Below are 24,700 nucleotides of genomic sequence, written 5' to 3'. Positions count from 1 at the left end.
GCATGCTCAATTGTGTATGGGTTCATAATACAGATCCACATGGCTGAAAATGATGTTAGTGCTCATGTTTATTATTACTTGGAAATTGGCTATTATTGTCTTTGGGCCATTTCTTTCCAAAGTTGAGGATGTCACAATCCAAGGCAAACTCATCCACTTGGAGTTTTAATTGGCCAGGGTATTTGTATTATATCAGGGTATTGATAATAGTTCGGCCATTTTTCCTCATAACACTTTTCACCAATTATTTTTATTTAATTATCTTTTTTTAAAGTTGAGATTTGTCTGAATGTATACCAGTGTGGTTTTAGTCATGACCATAATCAGGGTTAGAAAATTTGTGAGGTCTTGGTCGGGGTTAAGAATTGTGCTCATTATACATGTGTATCTCAAAAATTAGAATATCATTATGAAAAAGATCTTTATTTTTTGAAAATTAAAACAAAAAGCAAACTTTCTTATATTGTAGATTAATAGCACACAAACTGAAATACTTCCAAAGTTTTTATTTTTATTCTGATGGTTACGACTTAAATTAGGTAAATTCAATATCTCAAAAAATTTTAATATTACATTTTGAGCTTGATTAGTTTGATTTAAGTTTAATTTTGAGTATAAATACTGGGTACCTCTTGATCTAGTTTAAAGCATGCAACCACAATTATGGGAAATTCTATTAACTCGACAATTGTCCATAAGACAATCATCAACACCCTCCACAAGGAGGGTAAGTCACAGAAGGTCAATGCTGAAACGGCTGGCTGTTCACAGAGTGCTGTATCAAAATATATTCATAGAAAGTTGACTGGAAAGAAAACTGTGGTAGGAAAAGGTGCACAGGTGAATATTGTCAGTAAAAGCAGATACAAGAACTTGTAAGAGCTTCATAAGGAGTGGACTGAAGCTGGAGTCAGCGCATCAAGAGTCACCATACTCTGATGTCTTCAGGAAATGGGCTACAGCTGTCAAATTCCTAGAACCAAGATACACCTGAACCAGATAAAATATAAGAAGCATTTCACCCGGGGTAAGGAGAAAAAGAACTGGACTGTTGCTCGGTGGTCCACAGTCCTCTTTTCAGATGAAAGTAAATTTAGCATGATGACCATGGTATTACTGTGCTTGATTGGCCAGAAAACTCAACTGACCTGAACCTCACAGAGAACCTATGGGGTATTGTGAGAGAAAGATAAGTAACATCTGACAAACAGTACAGAGGAGCTGAAGGCTGCTATCAAAGAAACCTGGGCTTCAATAACACCTCAGCATTGCCACAGGCTTATCGCCTCCATGCCACGCTGCAATGAAGCAGTAATTTGGGCAAAATAAGCCCTAACCAAGTATTGAGTGCATAATTAAACCTATTAAACATATTTGAGATACTGAATTTTTAATTTTCCTAAGCTGTAAATTCTAAGCATCAGAATAAAAAAAAAATCTTCAAATATTTCAGTTTGTATGCAATGAATCTAGAATATTATTAAGTTTGCTTTTTTTAAATGAATACACAAATGAATACACAAAAAAGGGGGCGTGGTCTTGATGCGCTTGCACGGAGAAGGAGGAAGAGTTGCATTTGAAGAGTGCATTTGTTGCCATGTCATCGAAATGCTGTTATTTTCATCTCGGAGTCCAATCACCTTTGTTTGGATTTCCCAGAGATGCTGTACTTAGAGATTAATGGTTACAATTTATGTTTAACTCTGTTCCCGAAAATTATAATCCACATGTAAAACTATCATGTGCAGCACGTTTTGCTGAGAACAGCTTCCTCAATCTCAATCAGTTTAATGCCAGATTTGCACAAAGATGATTATTGAAAGATGAAGCAGTTCCCTCTTTGTCTGAAGGCGTTGTTTATGGACCACAACCGGTAAGTGTATTTTATTATTTAAGTTGGTGCATTTAACAAAGGGCAACGCTGTTTAGCTTTGTTAACTAGATGATAGGGCTGTGCAAAAAAATCTAATGCGATTTTCATGCACAGCTCATCAGTAAAAACGCTCCTAAGATTATAAGTACATCTCCAGGACGTGCATTCAGATCAGGATTGCCAGGTTTTCAAAACAAATCCTGCCCATTTGCTTCCAAAACTAGCCTAATCGCGTTTCCAGGAGGACAGCGTGCACTCAGCTGCTGTCGAATCGCAGCACAGGAACCGCTGGCACAATCAGAACTTGTTACATATTTCTGAAGGAGGGACTTCATAGAACAAGGAAGTCATCAGCCCGTTTTTATGACAGTGAAAACAGCGGTATACAGATAGGTGAATTGTTTGAAAAATACTGTTTATTTTACACACGAAACATGTTATATTGCACACTGTAAAACACAATCAAAGCTTCAAAAAAAGCACGAAAAACGGGACCTTTAAATGACTATGTAGCATGAAAATGTAACTACAATACTGAATGAAATAGAATTCTTCAGGGCTTGTGTTTATTTCATTTCATTCTGTAACCTGCTTGTTTTTTTTTAATGTGGTAGAAAAACCAACATCAATAACCCGTCTGTGTGGGCTTTTTTGATTGCTGTCAGTTTAATTGCAGTGTTTGCTTCATTTCCAGATATTATGAAAACAAATACAAACCAAAAAATAAAAGATAAACTGAAATTAGTTAAAATCTTTGATAAATAAGATAAATACAGGTGCATCTCAATAAATTAAAATGTTGTGGAAAAGTCTGTTTATTTCAGTAATTCAACTCAAATTGTGAAACTCGTATATAAAATAAATTCAATGCACACAGAATAAAGTAGTTTAAGTTTTTTTTTTTTTTTTATTGTGATAATTTTGGCTCACATTTAACAAAAACCCACCAATTCACTATCTCAACAAATTAGAATAAGGTCTCAAAACGAATCAACTCAAAACACCTGCAAAGGTTTCCTGAGCCTTCAAAATGGTCTCTCAGTTTGGTTCACTAGGCTACACAATCATGGGAAAGACTGCTGATATGACAGTTGTCTAGAAGACAATCATTGACACCCTTTAAAAGAAGGGTAAGCAACAAACATTAATTGCCAAAGAAGCTGGCTTTTCACAGAGTGCTGTATCCAAGCATGTTAACAGAAAGTTGAGTGGAAGGAAAAAGTGTGAAAACAAAAGATGCACAACCAACCGAGAGAACCGCAGCCTTATGAGGATTGTCAAGCAAAATCGATTCAAGAATTTGAGTGAACTTCACAAGGAATGGATTGAGGCTGGGGTCAAGGCATAAAGAGCAACCACACACAGAAGTGTCAAGGAATTTGCTGAACCACATACAACATCAGAGGCATCTTACCTGGGCTAAGGAGAAGAAGAACTGGACTGTTGCCTATTGGTCCAAAGTCCTCTTTTCAGATGAGAGTAAGTTTTGTATTTCATTTGGAAACCAAGGTCCTAGAGTCTGTAGGAAGGGTGGAGAAGCTCATAGCCCAAGTTTCTTGAAGTCCAGTGTTACGTGCAATGTCATCTGCCGGGGTTGGTCCATTGTGTTTTTTGAAAACCAAAGTCACTGCACCCATTTACCAATAAATTTTGGAGCACTTCATGATTCCTTCTGCTGACCAGCTTTTTGAAGATGCTTACTTCATTTTCCAGCAGGATTTGAAAAAAAGAAAGAAAAAAAAAACTTACACTGTTTCAGCTATTAAAATAGTTCAGTTTTGCATGTAATGGAAATGGGACTCATATATATATATATATTAGGGGTGTAACGGTTCACAAAATTCACGGTTCGGTTCGGTTCGATACACTGATGTCACGGTTCGGTTCGGTTCGGTTCGGTACGTTTTAGATACAGCAAAATGCAAAAACATCTCAACTTTTCAGAATGCCGCAAGCGCACCGCGGGTCATGTGACAAGAACTAACCAATCAGCTTCATCCTTTCCCATAACAACGTTGAAAACTCAGCCAAAATGAAGGAACAGCTGATCATAGTTGTATATGGATTGCAATTTTGAAATAAATTTAGTAGCAGAGCTACTGCAAGCGATTTTTAGAGCTGCAAATCCATTTATCCTTCGCTGAAATTTCGCGTCTCATGGAGAGAGCACGTCATTGTTGCTTAGCAAAGACAGACGCCTCATGAGCGCTTCTGCCCGAGCGCTTTGGAAAGGAGGAGAAAGACGCGCTTAGCGTTTTCCACGCGTTTTTAGGAGCGATATGTGAACGGCCCCTAAGGCGCTCGCTCACTCAGCACGCGCTGAAGGCTCATTGCAAAATGTCTAATGCATTTAACAGACCAGAAATATAAGATCCTAAAATAACCAACAGGTCTGGTGTTTGGGTGCACTTTGGATTCCCTGTAAGCTATAATACTGGTGTCTAAATGCTGCAGGTATAGTTTGTTGCGTGCATGTTTCTCCTTTTTTTCGTCTTTTCCCAGATACTGACACAATAAGGTGATATCGGCGTAAATGAGTTGACATGTTTCAAGTATTCCCGCTGGTGTTTTTTAATTATTTTTTTGAAGCAATGAAGCAACCGCGCGAAGCCCTCACTATATAGGATTTTAGAAAGAATGCAGAGCACTAGTGTAGTGTGCAAACTTACCACAGTGTGGATTTCAGAAAGTGTGCAAAGACTTCACGTGCACACTTAGCATAACATGGATTTACAAATAATGTTCTAAGGAGGGGCTCTCATGTCACTCTGATCGAGCAGCTCATAGATGGAATCATGCATCTCAAACAATATGTTTGAGAGTCATCTTCTTTTTCTAGTCTGTTAAACGCATTGGCCATTTTGCAATGAGCCTTCAGCGCGTACTGAGTGAGCGAGCGCCTGACTGAGTCATAACATAACATAAACATATAAGTTGGTGTTTTTTTCTTCTTCGGGAGTGTCAGGGGCGTTGCCTGTTACGTCGTTTGGGTTATTGGGCTACCTTGTTGAACGCATATCATTATATTTCTCTTTTTTTTTTTTCAAATATAATTAATTAGTCCAACGAACCGTTCGGTATACATAATGCGTACCGCGTACCGAACCGAAAGCGTCGTACCGAACGGTTCAATACGAATACGCGTATCGTTACACCCCTAATATATATATATATATATATATATATATATATATATATATATTTTTTTTTTTTTTTTTTTTTTTTTTTCATCAAGTAAATTTAGAAAAATGTTTGGAGCATTTATTTTATTATTATTAGGGTTAACATATTATTAGGGTGTTTTTTTTTTTAAATGGCCAGCGGCCAAAAAAATAAAAAAACACATTATAATGACATATATAGGCTATGTAAAACTTTGTACTATTATTGTATAATATAAATAATAATATAGCACATTTTTATGTTGCTCTGTTCTGAATACCTTAAAACATGTAAAGGATTTTCTGCAACGCAATTTTGTATGATGTGTGAATTATATATTAGTTTATTTTTTTATTGTTTTACCCATGTCATGAATCCACCCTGTTCTTATTTGTAAAATAGCCAATAAATTAATTGTTGTAGGCTAACCCGATCTCATTAAAGTGCACGATTTTCTGCTTCTGTTTGGCACAATATTTATATGGAGAAATTGACTTTGCCATGCAAAAGACTGATAAATTCATAATTAATGGCACGGCCGATTCAGTCGACAGAAACACCGGACACACATGGGCCTATGATAAATGCTGAAATGTTTGCTGGGGAAGTCGGAAGTCAGTCTGTATGGAATGCCACGTCTGCCAAAATAAAAAATAAATAAATATACAAATAAATGTAAAAAAGAAAATACGTGGCATTCCATAAGTCTGAGCGCTCGTGGTACTCACCGTGCGTGCAGCCGTGCACACGGCTCCACGGACTTGGACGGTTTTGTCGTGGTAATTAACACCGTAAACAGCAACTGTTCATGTGTGCTCATATATGAAAAGCATTTTAGGGGGCCCAAAGCGATCGACTACCTTATGGGTAAGTCCGCCCATGAAAAGGATTCAGGGGGTTCAGGGGGGTCAGTAATCCCTTTGCTTCTTTATAATATTGGGTTGGCTATGAGCAGTTGCGTCCTCTGTTGGTTCGCTGTTCGTCCTACAGCAACATCAAAGGCTGGATTGACGGGGAAGGATGTGGTCCTTTTTCGCACGGGATCCTATTAAAGACTTCAATTATGAACTTTTACCCGAAAACCAAGAAAAGTCAGGCATATGGACTCTTAGTCGGGGCAAGCGCAAGGTAATAATGATTTGACATATTAATATAAAGCATTTAGTGACGCAGCAGGCCGCTGCAGCCTCGGTCTAAAGTTTAGCTACATTCAGCCAGAGACAGTTTGATTCAGCTTAGCACGGCGCAGTAAAGTAGAGGTAAAGAGAGCTCAAAACACACTGAAATTCTTTTTATGGTTATATGTTTTCATAGGCAGGACTCAACATCATTGGAGACGCATTCGTTTGAATATAAGACCATTTATAACAGAAACTAGGTTACTTTTGTCATCCTTTTACCACAGAATGTAACATTTCTGTGGCCACGTCAACAGAAAACTGCAGACACATTAAACGGCTTTATTATGATTGTATGACCAAATACAGTCGTTAGTATTCATTTGTTTATGTGTTTCGTTTTATTTTGTATGGAGTTTTAAAATGTCATCACTTAATGTATTGTGTATGATTATATAAATTGCTGAGGAAAGCTGCATAGTTTTTATTTACTCTACACGTGTCCTGACAGGCGATATTAATAACTGTATCACATGGCATTCACCAGAATCACTTATGTTATATCAATAATTATCCCGAGTTTACTGGCAGGCATCAGTATCTGATCATCTCTATCTGATAATCATCTGATCAGCACAGACAGCTCAAACATCAGGGGAGGCTTGTTACTGTGTTGTTGTTGTTGTTGTTGTTGTTGTTGACTAAAGCCTATATATCAGTGGTTTTGTTTATTAGAAGTCTAGTCAATACAATATAATGAGGACAGGACATTCTAGTTTTCCAAATCTAATTGCACTATTCTTCTTTGCCTAATATAGACGAATTGCAACTTAAGTTAACTAGTAAGTTAACCCCTCTTTATTCCAGACGACTGCTGAGCCAGTGTCAGTCTTCGTGTATGAGGTTTCCCAGGGAACAGAGGAGCAGACGCAGCTGGCTAAAGCAGCTTTCAAACGCACAAAAACTCTCAGACATCCCAACATCTTGTCCTACGTAGATGGGCTTGAGGTAAGGATCTCGTGATGAAATGATGTGTGATGATGACTCTTGAAGCAATGCCTTCTCTTTTCTTCTGGATTATTCAGGTTGGGGTGAGCTTTGTGAATGTAACCCCTTGTCAATTATAGACTTGTATTCTAAGAAATATACATGAATCCCAGTATAGAGATATGTTAGTCACTTTCTGTTAGTGGAAGATGTTACACAAACTTTTGACGGTCAAGATTTGTCCTAGTTGTAATTATAAAAAATGCATTTTTATTAAAACGCCTGTCTTTTCCTGTTTGACATCAGACAGAGAAAAGCTTGTACATTGTCACAGAGCCGGTGACTCCTTTGGCTGCTCATCTGAAGCTCCAGGCAGAGAAGGGAGGTGCGAGTGATTTAGAGGTGTCCTGGGGCCTTCATCAGATTGTGGTGAGTTGTCAAGTAAAGACACGGACTAAAATGAAATTGTTGTTCATTCATTAGTTAAATTGCTCTGTTTGCTGTCACTCCTTTCCCATCAGAAAGCGCTGAGCTTCTTGGTGAATGATTGCCATCTAAACCATAATAACATGGGCATGTGGGCTGTCTTTGTGGACCGTGCTGGTGAATGGAAACTAGGAGGGTTGGATCATGTGACCTCAGACCAGGGAGACACCACTTCCTTACCACCACCTAAAGTGATCAACCCCGACTTAGAGAGATACGACCCTCCAGAGAGTCCTGGCAGTGGTGGAGAAAAATGGTACAGGCAGAAATCTTTTGTTTTCGAGCTCTCTTTATTCATACCCAAACATTTTCTATAGGTTATTAAATTTTCTGAATGCAGAACATTTTCTGACTTCACTTTCAATCAAGATTTAAAGGTTTTAGTAAAATGCATATTTAATGAGCTGTAGCTTATTGTTGTGTCTGTATGATGTCAGGACAGGGGATGTGTGGCGTCTCGGTTGTCTCATTTGGGAAGTATTTAATGGAAGTTTACCACGTGCCTCCTCGTTACGATCCCTCGGCAAGGTGCCAGATCATTTTTTCTTAGTGTTAACTAATTGTGTCTTAACTAGTTGTGCAGTAACAACTTTCTTTAGTAGTTTTGATTATTACATACAGGATTAAAGCTATTTATGCTCTTTCAAACCACTTTCTTTACTTCTTACAGATTCCAAAGCAGTTAGTGCCGCATTACTGTGAGTTAGTGGGAGCAAACCCAAAGGTTCGTCCCAACCCTGCTCGGTTCTTACTGAACTGCAGATCTCCTGGAGGCTTTATGAACAACAGCTTTGTGGAGAGCTGTCTGTTTCTGGAAGAGATACAGGTAAGTTACAGATAACAGTTATTGCCTGAGCCTGTATATGATATATATGTATCTTATTGCCAGTTTTGAAAACATGTGCTGTTGTATTTTTTTTTTTTTTTTGACACTCTTTAAGATTCTTTGATGAATGGAAAGCTCAAAAGAACAGCATTTATTGAAAAGAAATCTTGTTATAAACATCTTTGATCAATTTAAAGGGTTAGTTCGGCCAATTTGCTAAATTATGTCATTAATAACTTACCTTCATGTTGTTCCAAACCCGTAAAACCTCCGTTTATTTTTGGAACACAGTTTAAGATATTTTAAATTTAGTCCGAGAGCTCTCAGTCCCTCCATTGAAGCTGTGTGTACGGTTTACTGTCCATGTCCAGAAAGGTAAGAAAAACATCATCAAAGTAGTCCATGTGACATCAGAGGGTCAGTTAGAATTTTTTGAAGCATCGAAAATACATTTTGGTCCAAAAATAGCAAAAACTACGACTTTATTCAACATTGTCTTCTCTTACCTGATTTTTGGGTGAACTATCCCTTTAATGCACCCGTTTGTTGCAGCCTACGAATATTAATTTCTTTAAAAAGTTGCTGACCTCAAATATTTGACCAGTAATTCATATTGATGAATAAGCTGTGATAAATTAATAATTCAGATATAGAAGTCTAAATGATAAAGTCTTCTTGAAAACAATATCTAGAATGATTAGGCTATTTGTGTATGTGTTGTGTGTACGGGTTTGTGTTCTTTGTTTTCATTAATATGTTGTTATTAAAAAAGTAGGTTGGAAGTGTCACCTAAATGCGTGTTTGTTTGTGTGTTCATGTAGATAAAAGAACCTGCAGAGAAGCAGCAGTTTTTCCAAGACCTGAGTGAGAATCTTGATTCTTTTCCTGAAGATTTCTGTAAACACAAAGTGCTTCCTCAGCTCCTTACAGCCTTCGAGTTTGGCAATGCTGGCGCTGTTGTCCTCACACCACTATTTAAGGTGCTAGCCATTTTTGGTATTGCATTAATGCATACCCATTTTGCGTATTATCTTCAGACCATTTCAATCGAAAAGGTACAAGTTTCTTTAATACAGTTTGGATATTTTATTTGTGTTAGGTAGGGAAGTATTTGACAGCTGAGGAGTACCAGCAGAAAATCATCCCAGTCATAGTGAAGATGTTCTCCTCTACTGACCGTGCCATGAGGATACGATTGCTACAGCAGGTATACCTCACTTCATTGCTTTATGTAGCTGTCGTAAGAGTTTTCTACATTAGTCTTACCCAAACTCTCTGACTGTCATACACACTTTCTCAGTTCTTTTTTCTACTTGTCTCTCTTTTTACCAGATGGAGCAGTTTATTCAGTATTTGAATGAAGCCGCAGTTAACTCACAGATATTTCCACACGTGGTTCATGGCTTCACAGACACAAACCCTGCCATCCGAGAGCAGACTGTAAAGGTATTTTTATGCTCCTCCTCTCCAGTGCTTTGACACTCAGTCAGTGCAACAGATAATGGCATATATTTACATTTATGCATTTAGCAAACACTTTTATGCAGAACAATTTACTTTGCATTCAAGCCCAAGACCCTAGCATTATAAGCATTATTCACATTACTCTTAAAAGTGTCTTTAAATGACTTTTCTTTGAATTTCTATTTCTCCCGTAGTCTATGTTGCTGTTGGCCCCTAAATTAAATGAGACCAATTTAAATCAAGAGTTGATGCGTCACTTCGCACGCCTGCAGGCCCGGGATGAACAGGGTCCCATCCGCTGCAACACCACTGTTTGTCTGGGCAAAATTGCCCCCTACCTCAATGCTGGGGTAACTGCAACTAAAACCAATAATCCTTCACTTGTTCAGGCATATTTCTCTCTCTCAATGACTATCTTCATTTTTTGTTTTTCCCATGCTTTTTTTCTCAGATGCGTCAGCGTGTTTTAATCTCTGCATTCTCACGAGCAACTAAAGACCCGTTTCCCGCCTCACGTGCAGCAGGAGTGCTGGGATTTGCTGCCACCCATCAGTACTACAGTGTGGCCGAAAGCGCCAGTCGGATCCTGCCCACGCTGTGCACACTGACTATGGACCCAGACAAAAATGTCAGAGATCAGGTAAAGAAAATGCATAGCAGAACTGAGGAGCACTTCGACACAGTATCTATTTATATATTCTGTAGTTCTGAATTAATCCATCATTTTTGAAACGGACAATTTCTTAAGTATTTCTGTTCCTGTAGGCATTCAAAGCCATAAAAAGTTTCCTCACTAAGCTGGAGACTGTTTCTGAAGACCCCTCTAAACTAGCTGAAATAGGTATGATGTTTTTATAAGCAAATCGGTGATCTGTGCTGGCAAAATAAGTCACAATGAGCAAATGTTCAAAAATGAGTTATTTTTATTTTCACAATCTCCATAAGAAAACTATCAGAATTATGTATAATTTGTTGTGACTGTGCTACACGTGTTTCAAGACGATAGAGTCGGCAAAGTCAATTTTGAGAAAAATCGAGTTAAAGTCCATGTAAAGCAATATTAAATGTGTTCTGTGTTTGTCACAACACAGACAAATGTGTTATTAAAAACTGAGCCAAATTTAAATGATAAAAAAAGGGCAAGTAAATAAAATAAGTTATCAAAATCTTGAGTATTTTATACTCTCAAATGCTGAAACCATGTAGTCTCTTTAAGCAGTACATTTCTAATATTTATAATGTATTTAGAAACCATTCTCTCAATTCCCTTTTCACAGGCTTTAAAGTTTTCTAAAGGTTACAAAGCAAAATCAGCTAGCAATGTTGCATATTTTCCTTCACTTCTTAAAAAGTATTAATATATTAATAATCACAATATAGCTATTTTTGTATCTTTGTTATTAAAAATTAGAATAAAGATGCAAATAAACAGTAGAACAAATATATTATCAGAAAAATTCAATAGTGCATTACTTTTTCATTAAATTTTGCACTTTTTTTTTTTTTTTTTTTGTCTGTAGCTCAAAATTAGATTATGCACATTTAGCTCTTAAGGTTTAGTTCTTAAAAACGAAAAAATGTCTAGTCTTCTCAAATGAAGGTAATTGAATAAAGAATGTACATTAATATAATGAAATGGTTCAATCGCAGAGAAGGATGTGACTGCATTGGCGCAGACAGGTGGGTCAGCTGCCACATGGGCAGGATGGGCGGTAACCGGGGTCTCCTCTCTCACCTCCAAACTCATCCGAAATGCTCCGGCTGGTTCGGAGGCATCACCTGCTGAGAACAGCCCCACCCCTCAACCTGCTGGAGGGGGACCAGTACCCACAAATACTGCGAACAAAGGTGTGCAACAAGACAAAAGCTATGTCTCATTTCAAAGGCTGTTCCCTCTAGAGGTCACATTTGTCAGATGGATATATCATCATGGATGTCTTTTCTCTGTCATCATTCTCCTCTTTTCATGTTATCTCCAGAAATGAGAGCACAGATGTCAGGTGCACGTCAGGTCCAATCAGAGACATCAAATGAGGAGACAGTGGAGCCAGAAGGGGATCGGTGGGATGATGAAGACTGGGGAAGCCTTGAGGTGAATGAGAATTATTCAAATGATCTAAAGTCACTATTGTTTTTTCAGTGCTTGACATTTTATAGTGTTAAAAGTTATCTTACTCATAAATACTGAGGTCTTTGAATAATTCCTTATCTTCGTGCACCCACAGGACCCTGAGAAAGTACAAACAGACCCAGACGATTGGCATTCTGATTGGTCGGCAATGTCCTCAACACAGAAGAAAAGCAATGTAAGTGATTTGCATTAGTGTAGCTTTTCGAATAAAATATCAGTATTATCCTACTGCTTTCTTTAGTGCTATGCTTTGTGTAAATATTGAGGACAGTACAGTACAGTACAGTAACCACACTTATATTTAGGGGTGCACAATACATATCGGCGATAAATACCCTACTTCTATTTACTAAATGGAAATACTTCACAGGTTTTTAACCATATTCATTTGCTATATTAGTGGTTGTCTGAGGTTAGATTTTTCAATGTACTTGTACTATAAACATACTTTAAAATATTCAGAATATTGGACATGATATGTCACTTTTACTTTAATAGGGAGTAGATTTTAAGAGTAGATTTTACTTTTATCTACTCTTGTTATGTTTCCATAGGTGGCCCAGAAGACCTCTGAGGCAGTCAAGAAGCAGAGTTCTGATTGGAGCTCTGGTTGGGATGCCGACGACAGCTGGTCAAATGAGAAAGACGCAGATGGTCAGGGTCAAAGTTCACCAGCTGATGAGGGCTGGGGTAATGACTGGGATGAGGATGGAAATCTGGCTGAGAGTTTCACCCCAACATCTCGAAATAAAGCCTCAACTGGAGCTCCGAAGAGTGCCAGATTAAGCTCTGCGCAGGAAGTGGTAGGATTGGCCAATGATTATAACCGGGATGGAGCGGAAGGAAAATCAACAACATCTGATCTGCTGTCCAGTGTGTCACAACAAAGTACTGTGGTAAGGCTCTGATGGAGGTATTTCCTTTACTTGTAAATTGCTAAAGGTGGTGGAAATCTGGAATTCTGGATTATGGTTCTCTACCAAAGAAGGATGTTTATGTATGATGTTTTTTTGGTTTTTTTTGTACACAGAAGTCTGATGGCTGGGATGCAGACAGTACAGGGGACTGGGGAACAGAAGAAAACTGGGAGTCACTGGAGGGAGATCAGGGTCAGATGCGTTTTTTTTTTTTTTTTTTTTTTTTTTTTGTCCAGTTTAGGCATTTAAACCAGCATATTAAAATGCAGATTCATTCTTGTTTCTGCTGTTAGAGAAAATCTAATTTACATTCCAAATAACAATACTTTGACTTCCCTCAGGTTTAAGTAAAGCAGAATTAGCAAAGAAGAAACGTGAAGAGCGGCGGAAGGAGCTGGAGGCCAAACGGGCAGAGCGCAAGGCGGCAAAGGGTCCTCTCAAACTGGGCGCACGCAAACTGGACTGAGCACTGGAGGTACACCAGATCATTGACTCTTTGAAGACGAAGGGACTGCGAGATTTTAAAGAAACATTCCTTGATTGATTCTCACAGCTGTCTGTACGCTGGGCAACTTGGAAGAACTCAAATTCAGCTATGTCTGCTGACTGAGGAACAGCTAACACATCTTAAACTATGATATTCCTCTCCACAGCACCATGATTTTAATATTACACAATATCATAGTTTACTGAGTGTGCATGAACTCACTGGTTTGATTATTAGGAGTCAAGAGAAATTTGAACCGTATAATCCTAGATATCTTTGTATGTATGTACACTGATTATGCATTATTATGGACCACTTTGCCCTGAATGTGGTCTTTGAGGACAAATGAAAATGTATGATGCAGAGAAACTCAAACATGTTAACTGTTACTTAAACATGATCCTAGGTGGTACAATGCCATACTTAGTGCATGTGTAAACACAGACAAACATTTTCAAAACAAAGGATTCACTTGACCAAAAAACATTGTAACCTTGTTCTTTCTGTTTGCACAGGACAGGGTGAGGGTTGATGTGCTTGTTATTTCTGGTTCGTGCCTTCTCTTGCATTCCTAGTTGGTGGTACTGCTTATGTTGTAAAATAAACTAATCTAAACTAATCTAATCTAAACTAAGACAGTCTATGAAATCTGGTGCAATATTTTCAGAAGGGGTAATTAATGTACTGTACACCCAGATGTAAAATCCAACTTCATGTGTATTATAATAAAAGAGGAACAGTCTGTTTTTTAAATGTGCCGTACAGAATATTGTTGCTAAAAATTGCTATGCTTCACAGAACTTAAGTTGTAACAAAAAGTCTCACTAAACTGCCAGAAACACAGTTGCCTTCCAAAAATACTGAAGATGAGGTGCTTGCTTGATTGTTAGTGGTGCAGTGTCACCCTGAAAATGCAGATTTAAAGTGACAAATCTAGAAATAAAGGAATTTTAATATAATTCCCAGGCCTGAAAAACCACTGGTTGTGCTAAGCTTTAAAATATTTAATTGGCTGAATTGTCTATAAAATAATTTCTATATAAAATTTAAAAAATGTATTTCTAAAAAACCTTGTGTAGGAATGATAAGGACTGGGTGAGGGTAAAGTCATGTTATGTTATTGGTTGAAAGGTATTGGGGCCCAGTTTATTAATTATTAAAATTTATACTATAACCATATTTATTATAAACACTGTTATTTAAAATGGAAAAATAAACAACTCCCGAAGGAAGGTTTCTTAAATTTAAACTGCTGGACAGTAGGATTAATTCATGCAATCTCATTTCCATCTCTTTGGCATATTTGTAAATGTTTAAGAAGTTGTGGCAAAAAAACAGGCACAGTATAGTTATGTTATATTACCTTCATTATGTAGTTGACTCTTGTCTTAATGGATGTTATTGAAGAGTCATTTTGTTTCTGATTCCGATTTTCTTGTGTAAATGGTAATCTTGCACCAAAGAACTACAGAATTAAGTAGCATTTAAGATATGCTAGTATAGTATAATCACATTAAGAAATGTACAGAAACACCTAGTATATAATGTCAAATATTTAATGGCACAAAAATAGAAACATGGCAGTTTATTTTAGGATTATTTGGTTAAATATTCAGCTTGCTATTTTTGATTATATGGTTATTAAAATACTTGAAATGTTATTAGAAAACCAGTAGAAAGAGAAAAGAGAATTATTTTTAAAACACCTTCAGGCAAAGATTTATCAATAGCAAAATGCATTACGGTTATCAAACCGAACAGAGCTGTCTACCTAACAGAGTGCTGATAATCTCTTTATGTTCTGTTTATGAATATTTCCATTTGTGCTCATAAAACTAAGCCTGCCTAATCCATACATTAAATGTTTAAATGATTTACATTAAATGCAGTAAACAATTTACAGACTTTAAATATCAAAGGCAACTGTGCTTTCACTTCTTCATTTCCCAGTCTTTACTGTTTCTGTTTGTCTTCTGAACCAAATATGGCTGCAGCAGCTGCAAGAACTCCAAAAGAAGCTGCTGCAGCAAGACCGACACCAACACCAATCTCCACCACTTTCTGCACCTATGAGAACGGGCAGAAATTATTTAAATTAATTCACTGTATAAGAGGAGCACACATCACTGTTCCAGTAACAGAAGCCATTAGCCACCAGGTGACACTGATATGTGCTGATGATTGTCGCAGAACGTCACTGTTTGTTGAGGCAGTGAGACTGCTGGGGTCAGCCGGAGTACTGTATAATGAAGACCAAGGATCCTCAAATCTGGCAGAGTTTAGCTCTAACCCTAATCAAACACACCTGAGCATACTAATCAATGTCTTTAGGATCATTAGAAAATCACAGGTAGTTGAGTTTGATCAGGGCTGGAGCTAAACTCTGCAGTGCATTGGCCCTCCAGGGCAAGATTTGAGGAACCCTGATGTAGACTGTGTAACATGCGCACTTAACAGCAGAACGATATTTAATTGATGATACGTTTACATCATGGAGTTAATTTGTATAACAATTTAGGCTTCTTCATGTGTTTAATATTTGTTTTGCCCTTTTGTGTGCGTGATCAGCAACATACAATAGCATTAGTATTACACAACATTTAGTGGCACACATGTTTGGGAAAAAAAAAACTATAACTTGTAAATATGTATAATTAACATTTATTTAAAAATCTGTAAACTTGTCTAATTATTTAGGTTTTTCTGCCACAATTAGTATAGCTGCACTTCACAACTGTCATCAACTGAGGAAAATGACGTGCCAATGGATTGAGTCAGTGTCACGGACATTAAATACATATTTAGAAAAAATTGTAGTGCTCAAAATAGGAAAAAATAAATAATTTTACTGCAGGTGCATAGAGCCAAGGAGATACTTGAAAACGAACAAAAAAATCTAGCTACACAATGAATCCGATGCAGAATGGAAAAGTCCAAAGAAGCACTGAAGATAGCATTGTGTGGAAACGTCTGCTTGCTCATGTTCATCATGTTCACTCTGCACCTTTTTGCACGATGCAGTTTATAAAAAAAAAAGAAAAGTTTTTCTAGGCTTTTCCAGTATGCATTGGATTCAGTGAGCAGCTAGCAACTTTTTTTTGTTTGTTATTAAATACATATTTAAAATATGCATTTAAATGTTTAGTAAAAAGTAGGCTATATATAACTAAATGTATAATAAATGCAAAAACATATATGACAAAACAAATATTAAAACACATGAAGAAGCCTGATGGTAGTTGTAAAAACGTTATACATGTCACTCTCCACTGAAACATGTCAGTGAAAACCAGAACTGTCCCCGGATGTGACACGGAGCATAGTGGCATGTGCCAGTGGCTTCTGTACATCAGATGACATGTCACTTAATGTTAATACTTCTGTGATGTTCAAACTGTACCTGGCAGGACTGTGGTTTTCCGTATCTCAACTCCGTAACAAAGTGCTCACAGTTCTCTCTAAAGACACAATACGTAAGTTCTTTTCCTAAAAATCTGTGTGCATCCCGTAGAATCTCTCGAACAGGACGTGGCTCATATTTTTCATCCAGAAGATTGTTGATAGAGTATTTATCATTCCCAACTACTTCATAAAGTTCATCTTTCTTCACTGTGGCTTTTTCACATAATACTGACATCATACTGTAGGGTCCAGGTTGAGCATCTTCAGCTATAGAGAAAGAACAGGACAAGGAAAAACAGTCGGTTTCATGAAACTAAAGGTCAATTCACACCGCACAGACAAACACCAACAAACCAGTTGGCCTTTGGATTTAGAATTGTATGTAAAACAACTGTGTTCACACTGTCCCAAAAGACACGCTGACTGAACAACAAACCCGACCAATGTCGACAGACAAAACCCAACAAAGGTGTTCGCTGGTATTTGTGTGTGCTGTGTTTCAGACTGAATGCAATTTAAGCTCAACAGACCTCATATGAGGCATGTGAAATACTCACAGGGTGGTGCCAGGTGAATCACATAACCTTCACCAACATAAATAGCCCAGTGCTGGTATAAACCTCTGAAGATTTCGATGAGGTCTCCGGGCTCTGGCTTTTTCTTGTACTAGGAAACAACATCAGATGTTGTCAAGAGCCATTTAGACTGACAATAATATCATACTGTTTGACTAACCAGATAAGATATAATTGCACTTGTGAATAGATAAAAAGAAAATGAAAACGAAAGTGTGTTTGCTTGAGCTTTTTTGCTCAAACTATCAAGCTCTTTGGCTTTGAATACAAAATCCTGTTTTATACAGTTTTTAAACACTTGCTTTAATAGCCCTTGTGCAATTAACACACATAATTACCATAACTGTGCAATGGTACCAAATACTCCAGTTTCATCAATAACAAAAGCACTATAATGATCTATTCAATGTTAATGTTACATTACAGTCTTTCTTCAGATTATTAAAATACATTTACCTTTGTCGGTGCCATGGTAACCCCAAAAAACCGTTCTTCTTGTTTTAAATCGAATAATCTTATGAGAGACACAAAAACCGACATTTAGGCATATAGGCTAGTCCCACATGAAATTAAGATGCTTTTGATATCACAAAATTAATCTTTACACTTACATTAATGCATGGTCTTTATTTAGGCTACCTATAAAATGACTTTTAATTGGCAACAAATGTGCGACGTATTCTGGAAATTATATTAATCACGTTTCTATTTAAGAGAATATATTAGGTTGGAGCATCGGGAAAAATCAAACAAAAACAAAAAAACATCATCACAGGATCAAGTTGACAGAATCAATCCAGGCTCTCATAGTCTTCATTCCGTGATCGAGATCGTAATTAAACCTGTTGTCTTTAACTAATGAATCATACTTACAAATAAAGATGTTTGTGTCCGTGAGCTACGATCCGATGTCTGAAACAAACATAACATCAATAGACTAAACTAACCAGCTTGGGATATTCCAAAAAGCAAGTTATGTGACATACCCGGGTATGTTTGAGGATTATGGGAGGCCGTTTCAGCAAAAAAACGTTCCAGCGTTACTCGTCGTAATTATATTTTTACTAGTAACAATTCAATTAAAGAGCTCTATAATTTAATTTCTACTAGTAACAATTACAATTATAGAGCTCTATAATTCAATTTTTACTAGTAACAATTATGATTGTAGAGCTCTCTAATTGAATTATAGAGCTCTGCAATTGTATTCTTACTAGTAACAACTGAATTAAAGAGCTCTATAATTCAATTTTTACTAGTAACAATTCCAATTAGAGAGCTCTACAATTCATTTATTACTAGTAAGAATACAATTGCAGAGCTCTGTAATTCAGTTGTTACTAGTAATAATCCAATTGCAGAGCTCTGCAATTCCACTAGAGAGCTCTCTAATTCAATTGTTACTAGTAAAAACTGAATTATAGAGCTCTCTAATTGTAATTGTTACTAGTAAAAACTGAATTAGAGAGCTCTTTAATTCAATTCTTACTAGTAACAATTCCAATTACAGAGCTCTATAATTGTATTATTACTAGTAGAAACTCCTATTCATGAGATGCAAAACAGATTGCAGATATCCCGCCTACAACAGTGCATTTCAAAATAAAAGCCCTGTAGCGTGGTTCTAAAGTATCCTGAAATATTTTACAGACTTAGGTAACATTAATCATGTTCACATTAAAGCAAAATTAAGATGATGCCTGAGATGAATATTTACAGTGTTTAGAATTGATATGCAATAATAGAATGATTGTGTTTGTTGTTTAGTAAAATAGAAAACATTAGGCCAAATAGTCTTAAACTTTGTTATAAATTGTGACTCGAGGTTAAATCTAGCCTAAAGTTTTTACAAAGTTTTTTTTTTTTTTTCTTCTTTTTTTCTCCAGGTTGCAATATTGTTTTATATTTTGCCTTCAAATAAGCTTATGCCTGTTGTGGTTGCATGTGTTTGTTGTTAAGTAAAATGAACAAGAGAACACTGAGGAATTCTGACTGTGCATTTAACTCTTTTGTATATATAAAAATATATATTATCGTTAGTCTCATATCATAATTGATAAAAGTTATATTTCGATGTTTTTGGTAAACAAGAAAAAAAATTTTTTTTAGAAATCACATTGTTATTTTTTATTGATATTATAACAGTACATTCAACCAGATGTGTGAACAAGTATGCAAAAAGAAAAAGATCCATCATTAAATTGCCTAACCAATAAAAGTGACTTAGGCAGAATATGCCATGACTTTCTCTTACATATAAAATGCAAACATAACAAAAGTAGTTTTACTCTCCTAATTGTAACCAAGATGTGTAACTTGTGAACCCTAACCAAGTTGTTTCTTATTAATGTCTAACCTTAACCACTGTTTTCCTTTTCTACCCTTAATCGAAGTTCCACTTAGGTGCTGTGCAAACATAACCAAAGTTTTTTTATTCTCCTAAATATAACCAAGATGTGTAATTTGTCCTGACGGCAGTAATGGGATGGGACTGTAGGCAGTCCAGAGAGCCATTCTTTCAGGAAGGTCTGGTCAACATCTGATATGGGCACACATGGGCCAGTCTTGTTGATCTCGGGTTTACACGGATCAGTTTTGGATTTTAACCATGATCCGATGGTTCTGGGGGCGATGCAAAGTGTTGAACAGAAAAGATTCTTACACACAGGTAGTTTACGTCTATCTGCCAGTTGCAGGTAGTATAATAGGGACGTTGTCTCCCTTAAGACGCTTCTCCTTTATCAGCTCTTGCTTCACATATCTGGCCTTGGGTGCCTATGACGTTGAACAGCAGAAGTTTCAAGTACATCTACTGCATCTCCTTCACTGACAGCTCCTTGAGCTGTGTCTGTATCACTACCATTATCTGGGCTGTCATCTTTCTCAGGTCTATAGTCCTCATCCAAGACAGTGTCATCGATTTCACTATTTGACGATAAATCAGGATCTGATTCTGCTCTGGAGGCTTTACTGGCCGTTTCCTCTTCTATCTGTTGCCCCATGTCTACGCCATTACCTTCTTTCTCAGGTCTGCTCTCATCTTAATCCTCCAACTCCACTACATGGGTATCAACTTTATTTCCTGACATTAAAACAGAAAATGGAGTGCTGTTGAGTATTTTAACTCATTAAATCATGTTAAATTCATAGGTCCACTGCAAAAAAAAAAAAAAAAAAAAAAAAAAATCTAAATCTTACCATATACTTCTTATGTCTAGTCAAAATGTCTAATTTATATAAAAAACTATTTTTCTTTTTTATTTTACTATTTTTACTTTTATTTGCATTTAAAATAAAAAGTAAATGCTTGAAAAATTACTTCACTTTATTTTTTCCAGCATCTTTGCGTATCTGAACCCTTTCCAGCCGTGACTGTATGATTTTGAGATACATCCTTTCACATTGAGGACATTTGAGGGACTCAAACACAACTATTTAAAAAGATTCAAACATTCACTGATGCTCCAGAAGGAAACAAGATGCATTAAGAGCTGGGGGTGAAAACTTTTGGAATTTGAAGATCAAGGTAAATTGTACTTAATTTGTGTACCGGGAAACATACAAGTATCTTCTGTTGCTTAAGAAGGGCAGAACTAAATGGAAAACAATTATATTTCAACAAAATAAGAAAAATTTGGCCATCTTCATTGTGTTCAAAAGTTTTCACCCCCCAGCTCTTAATGCATCTTGTTTCCTTCTGGAGCATCAGTGAATGTTTGAATCTTTTTAAATAGTTTTGTTTGAGTCCCTCAAATGTCCTCAGTCTGAAAAGATGCATCTCAAAATCATAAAGTCACTGCTGGAAAGGGTTCAAATATGCAAACATACTGGAAAACTGAAGAATCTGCAGGACCTTAAAGATTTTTCTGAAGAACGTTGCTCAGTTTAACTGTTCAGAACAAACAAGGGACTCATGCACAACCATCACAAAACAGAAAGACAGTCGAGGATCATCAGGTAACAGAAGACAGTATATATAACTTTTGAGTGGGGTTATTTTAATAATTTCAGCAATTCTTTTGTCTTGTGGACTAAATGTTAATATCTTTTATGTACAATATCTTACTCAGGACAGTACTAAATAAAAAATAACATGCATTTAGTATGATCTCTCTTATTTTTTGAAAATTACTAATATTTTCACAGATTCTGCAAGGGGTGCCCAAACTTTCGATCCCCACTGTAAATGCATAAAAACTATCATATTGTATTATTTGTCTGATGATGTTCAATTATCAATCAATTCATCCATAACCAAGAGAATTACTAGATGATTTTCATTATCATTATTATTACTATCATCATTATCATAGATTTTGGCCTTTATCATAGACCTTTCAGTGTCCCACATCAAAAAAAATTAAATGTTGGGTTTAATTAAAAATATTATGTCACCAGGTTCAACACAATTTGTTTAACTAATCTCAACAAACAATAATTCAATAAAACATTTTACAAAAGATGTTAAAGTAAACTTAACAAACCTTAGTAGAATCAACAAACAACAATTCAGTTCATTGTACATGAAAATTGTGATTAATGATGACAAAGAAAAATTACTGATTCCACTTCAGAAACACCGCCCCCTGCAATAAGGATTTTGTAAGACTTTAACACCGAATCAGTAAACTAGAGTGCAGTCGCCCAATACTATTCAACACCCACATTGCTTCTTAATTAAGGTTAATCAAACAGACCACAAACAGACGTTTGAAATGGAATATTACATTTCTATCAACTTATTTGAGTGATTTGTTCTAAATTGCATTAGAACAAGTTCATTAACTTAACTGTGATCTGTTATTACTCAGGTACCTATCTAATGGTGCTACACTTCTGCAAGAGGGTGACAGAACAACAATTACCCATAATACACTGCAAAATCCTCAGCCAATGAGATTCAAGTCTGTATTGGTTTTATTAATCTGTTACTTTTATGCAACAGTTATGTTGGCTGAACAAATCATTTTTAAGCTGACAATACACACTTTTTTGTTGAATGAACTAGACTAAATTAAGTTCACATTGTTAAAGTAAATTGGCAAAAGTGAAAGTAAATTTTTTTGAGTGTAGGAAGCACCAGATTGTTTTTAGACAACTTGCAGTAAGAGCACTAATATGTCTATAATTTATTTTATGAATGTGTTATCTGCATTTTCTCTTTTTATTTTGTTAGGAGACGTCCTGGGGATTTAAAATGGTATTGTGTTTGAATTTAATGTTTTGGCTACAAATCGCAGATATTGCAGACTGCTCAGCCCTGCCTCTCCACCGTGTACTTCGTCCATGTCAGCTGGGGGCGCCAAAATTTCCCGCCTGCCTGTTTATATACCCCAGTTGAATATGCATAAGGCACGATTAGCATAATGATATGTCACCGATTACAGAGCTCTGTAATGCAATTGTTACTAGTAAGAATTGCTATTGTAGAGCTCTGTAATTCAATTTGAACTAGTAAGATTGCAATTACAGAGCTCTCTAATTCTAATTGTTACTAGTAAGAACTGAATTATGGAGCTCTGTAACTTAATTCTTACTAGTAACAATTCAATTAGAGAGCTCTGTAATTTAATTATAGAGCTCTATAATCAAATTGTTACTAGTAACAATTGAATTAGAGAGCTCTATAATTAAATTATTACTAGTAAGAATTGCAATTAGAGAGCTCTGCAATTGAATTCTTACTAGTAATAATTTGATTATAGAGCTCTATAAATGAATTACAGAGCTCTCTAATTGAATTGTTACTAGTAACAATTATGATTAGAGAGCTCTGTAATTCAATTGTTACTAGTAACAATTATGATTAGAGAGCTCTCTAATTCAATTGTTACTAGTAACAATTGAATTAGAGAGCTCTGTAATTCAATTATAGAGCTCTGCAATTACACATATCTTTAATGTGTATTTTTACTAGTAATAAATCAATTGAAGAGCTCTGTAATTCAATTGTTACTAGTAATAATTCAATTAGAGAGCTCTATAATGGTAATTGTTACTAGTAAGAATTCAATTAGAGAGCTCTATAATTGTAATTGTTACTAGTAAGAATTCAATTAGAGAGCTCTATAATAGTAATTGTTACTAGTAAGAATCCAATTAGAGAGCTCTATAATCATAATTGTTACTAGTAACAATTGAATTACAGAGCTCTATAATTGTAATTGTTACTAGTAACAATTCAATTAGAGAGCTCTATAATCCGAATTGTTACTAGTAACAATTGAATTGCAGAGCTCTATAATTAAAAATGAATGGAAGTCAATGGAGACATATGACTAGTAATAAATGAATTGTAGAGCTCTCTAATTGGAATTGTTACTAGTAACAATTGAATTAGAGAGCTCTATAATCATAATTGTTACTAGTAAAAATTCAATTAGAGAGCTCTATAATTGTAATTGTTACTAGTAAGAATTCAATTAGAGAGCTCTATAATTGTAATTGTTACTAGTAAGAATTCAATTAGAGAGCTCTATAATCATAATTGTTACTAGTAACAATTGAATTATAGAGCTCTATAATTGTAATTGTTACTAGTAGAAATTAAATTATAGAGCTCTTTAATTGAATTGTTACTAGTAAAAATATAATTACGACGAGTAACGCTGGGACGTTTTTATGCTGAAACGGCCTCCCATATGAGGATAACAGAGCGGATAACATCAGCTCTCGGTTCCAAAATCGGATGTTACTTTCAGGGTATGTAAAAGTATAAAAATAGTAACTCGTTCTCTGAACATAACCTGCACCGGATCAGGTTCTGTTCACTCCAGCGCCTGTGTGATGTGATGACGAGCCCTCAGTGGGCGTGACATATTGCAAACAACATTAATATCACATTACGTAGTATTGTGTGTGTGTGTGTGTGTGCGCGCGCTCTTGTTTTGTGACATATCAGAGCACTCTGTATAATGACATGGGTATGACACAGGTATTACAAGGAGAGGGTGACTTATGAGGACATAACCCATGTCCCCATTTTTCAAAACGCTTATAAATCATACAGAATTAGTTTTTTTTTTTTTTTAGTTTTTTTTTTTTTTTGAGAAAGTAAAAATGCACAAAGTTTCCTGTTAGGGTTAGGTTTAGGTGTAGGGTTGGTGTAGGGCCATATAGAATATACAGTTTGTACAATATAAAAACCATTATGCCTATGGGATGTCCCCACTTTTCACAAAAACAAACGTGTGTGTGTGTGTGTGTGTGTGTGTTAATGATGAAGCGCATATACAAGTAATAAATAAGGTAATATATAATTCTTAAATGGTT

The 24,700-nt window shown here is 36.1% G+C and overlaps 2 protein-coding genes across 5 annotated transcripts; one reads left to right on the top strand and one right to left on the bottom strand.

Moving 5' to 3' along the window:
• Positions 1 to 5,764: 5,764 nt before the first annotated feature.
• On the top strand, positions 5,765 to 14,201 carry LOC113091088 (N-terminal kinase-like protein). Of its 2 annotated transcripts, XM_026256518.1 has the most exons (19): positions 5,765 to 5,902; positions 6,026 to 6,163; positions 7,021 to 7,161; positions 7,447 to 7,569; positions 7,662 to 7,882; positions 8,064 to 8,154; positions 8,297 to 8,452; positions 9,274 to 9,432; positions 9,552 to 9,659; positions 9,785 to 9,898; positions 10,111 to 10,266; positions 10,368 to 10,556; positions 10,682 to 10,757; positions 11,567 to 11,764; positions 11,896 to 12,008; positions 12,142 to 12,222; positions 12,602 to 12,943; positions 13,078 to 13,156; positions 13,306 to 14,201. In XM_026256518.1, the coding sequence occupies exons 2-19, from the start codon at positions 6,056 to 6,058 to the stop codon at positions 13,428 to 13,430; spliced, it is 2,580 nt and encodes an 859-aa protein (XP_026112303.1). In that variant the 5' UTR covers positions 5,765 to 5,902; positions 6,026 to 6,055; the 3' UTR covers positions 13,431 to 14,201. The 2 variants fall into 2 exon arrangements, with proteins under 2 accessions (XP_026112303.1, XP_026112302.1); XM_026256517.1 differs by lacking the exon at positions 5,765 to 5,902 and having other exon boundaries at positions 5,953 to 6,163.
• A 1,027-nt stretch (positions 14,202 to 15,228) lies between these two features.
• On the bottom strand, positions 15,229 to 18,411 carry LOC113091133 (HRAS-like suppressor 3). Of its 3 annotated transcripts, none has more exons than XM_026256579.1 (4): positions 18,302 to 18,411; positions 17,411 to 17,519; positions 16,852 to 17,120; positions 15,229 to 15,518 (listed from the first exon to the last, which is right to left on the bottom strand). In XM_026256579.1, exons 1-4 carry the CDS (start codon positions 18,356 to 18,358, stop codon positions 15,405 to 15,407), a joined length of 549 nt encoding a protein of 182 aa, XP_026112364.1. In that variant the 5' UTR covers positions 18,359 to 18,411; the 3' UTR covers positions 15,229 to 15,404. The 3 variants fall into 3 exon arrangements, with proteins under 3 accessions (XP_026112364.1, XP_026112365.1, XP_026112366.1); XM_026256580.1 differs by lacking the exon at positions 18,302 to 18,411 and adding an exon at positions 17,885 to 17,932; XM_026256581.1 differs by lacking the exon at positions 18,302 to 18,411 and adding an exon at positions 17,885 to 17,926 and having other exon boundaries at positions 17,411 to 17,513.
• Between the last annotated feature and the right edge of the window lie 6,289 nt (positions 18,412 to 24,700).

The sequence above is a fragment of the Carassius auratus genome, unplaced genomic scaffold (genome assembly GCF_003368295.1).
Source record: "Carassius auratus strain Wakin unplaced genomic scaffold, ASM336829v1 scaf_tig00214077, whole genome shotgun sequence".
NCBI classification, from domain to species: domain Eukaryota; kingdom Metazoa; phylum Chordata; class Actinopteri; order Cypriniformes; family Cyprinidae; genus Carassius; species Carassius auratus.
The sequence above is the reverse complement of the archived record's forward strand: the minus strand, read 5'-3'. Positions and strand labels throughout refer to the sequence as shown.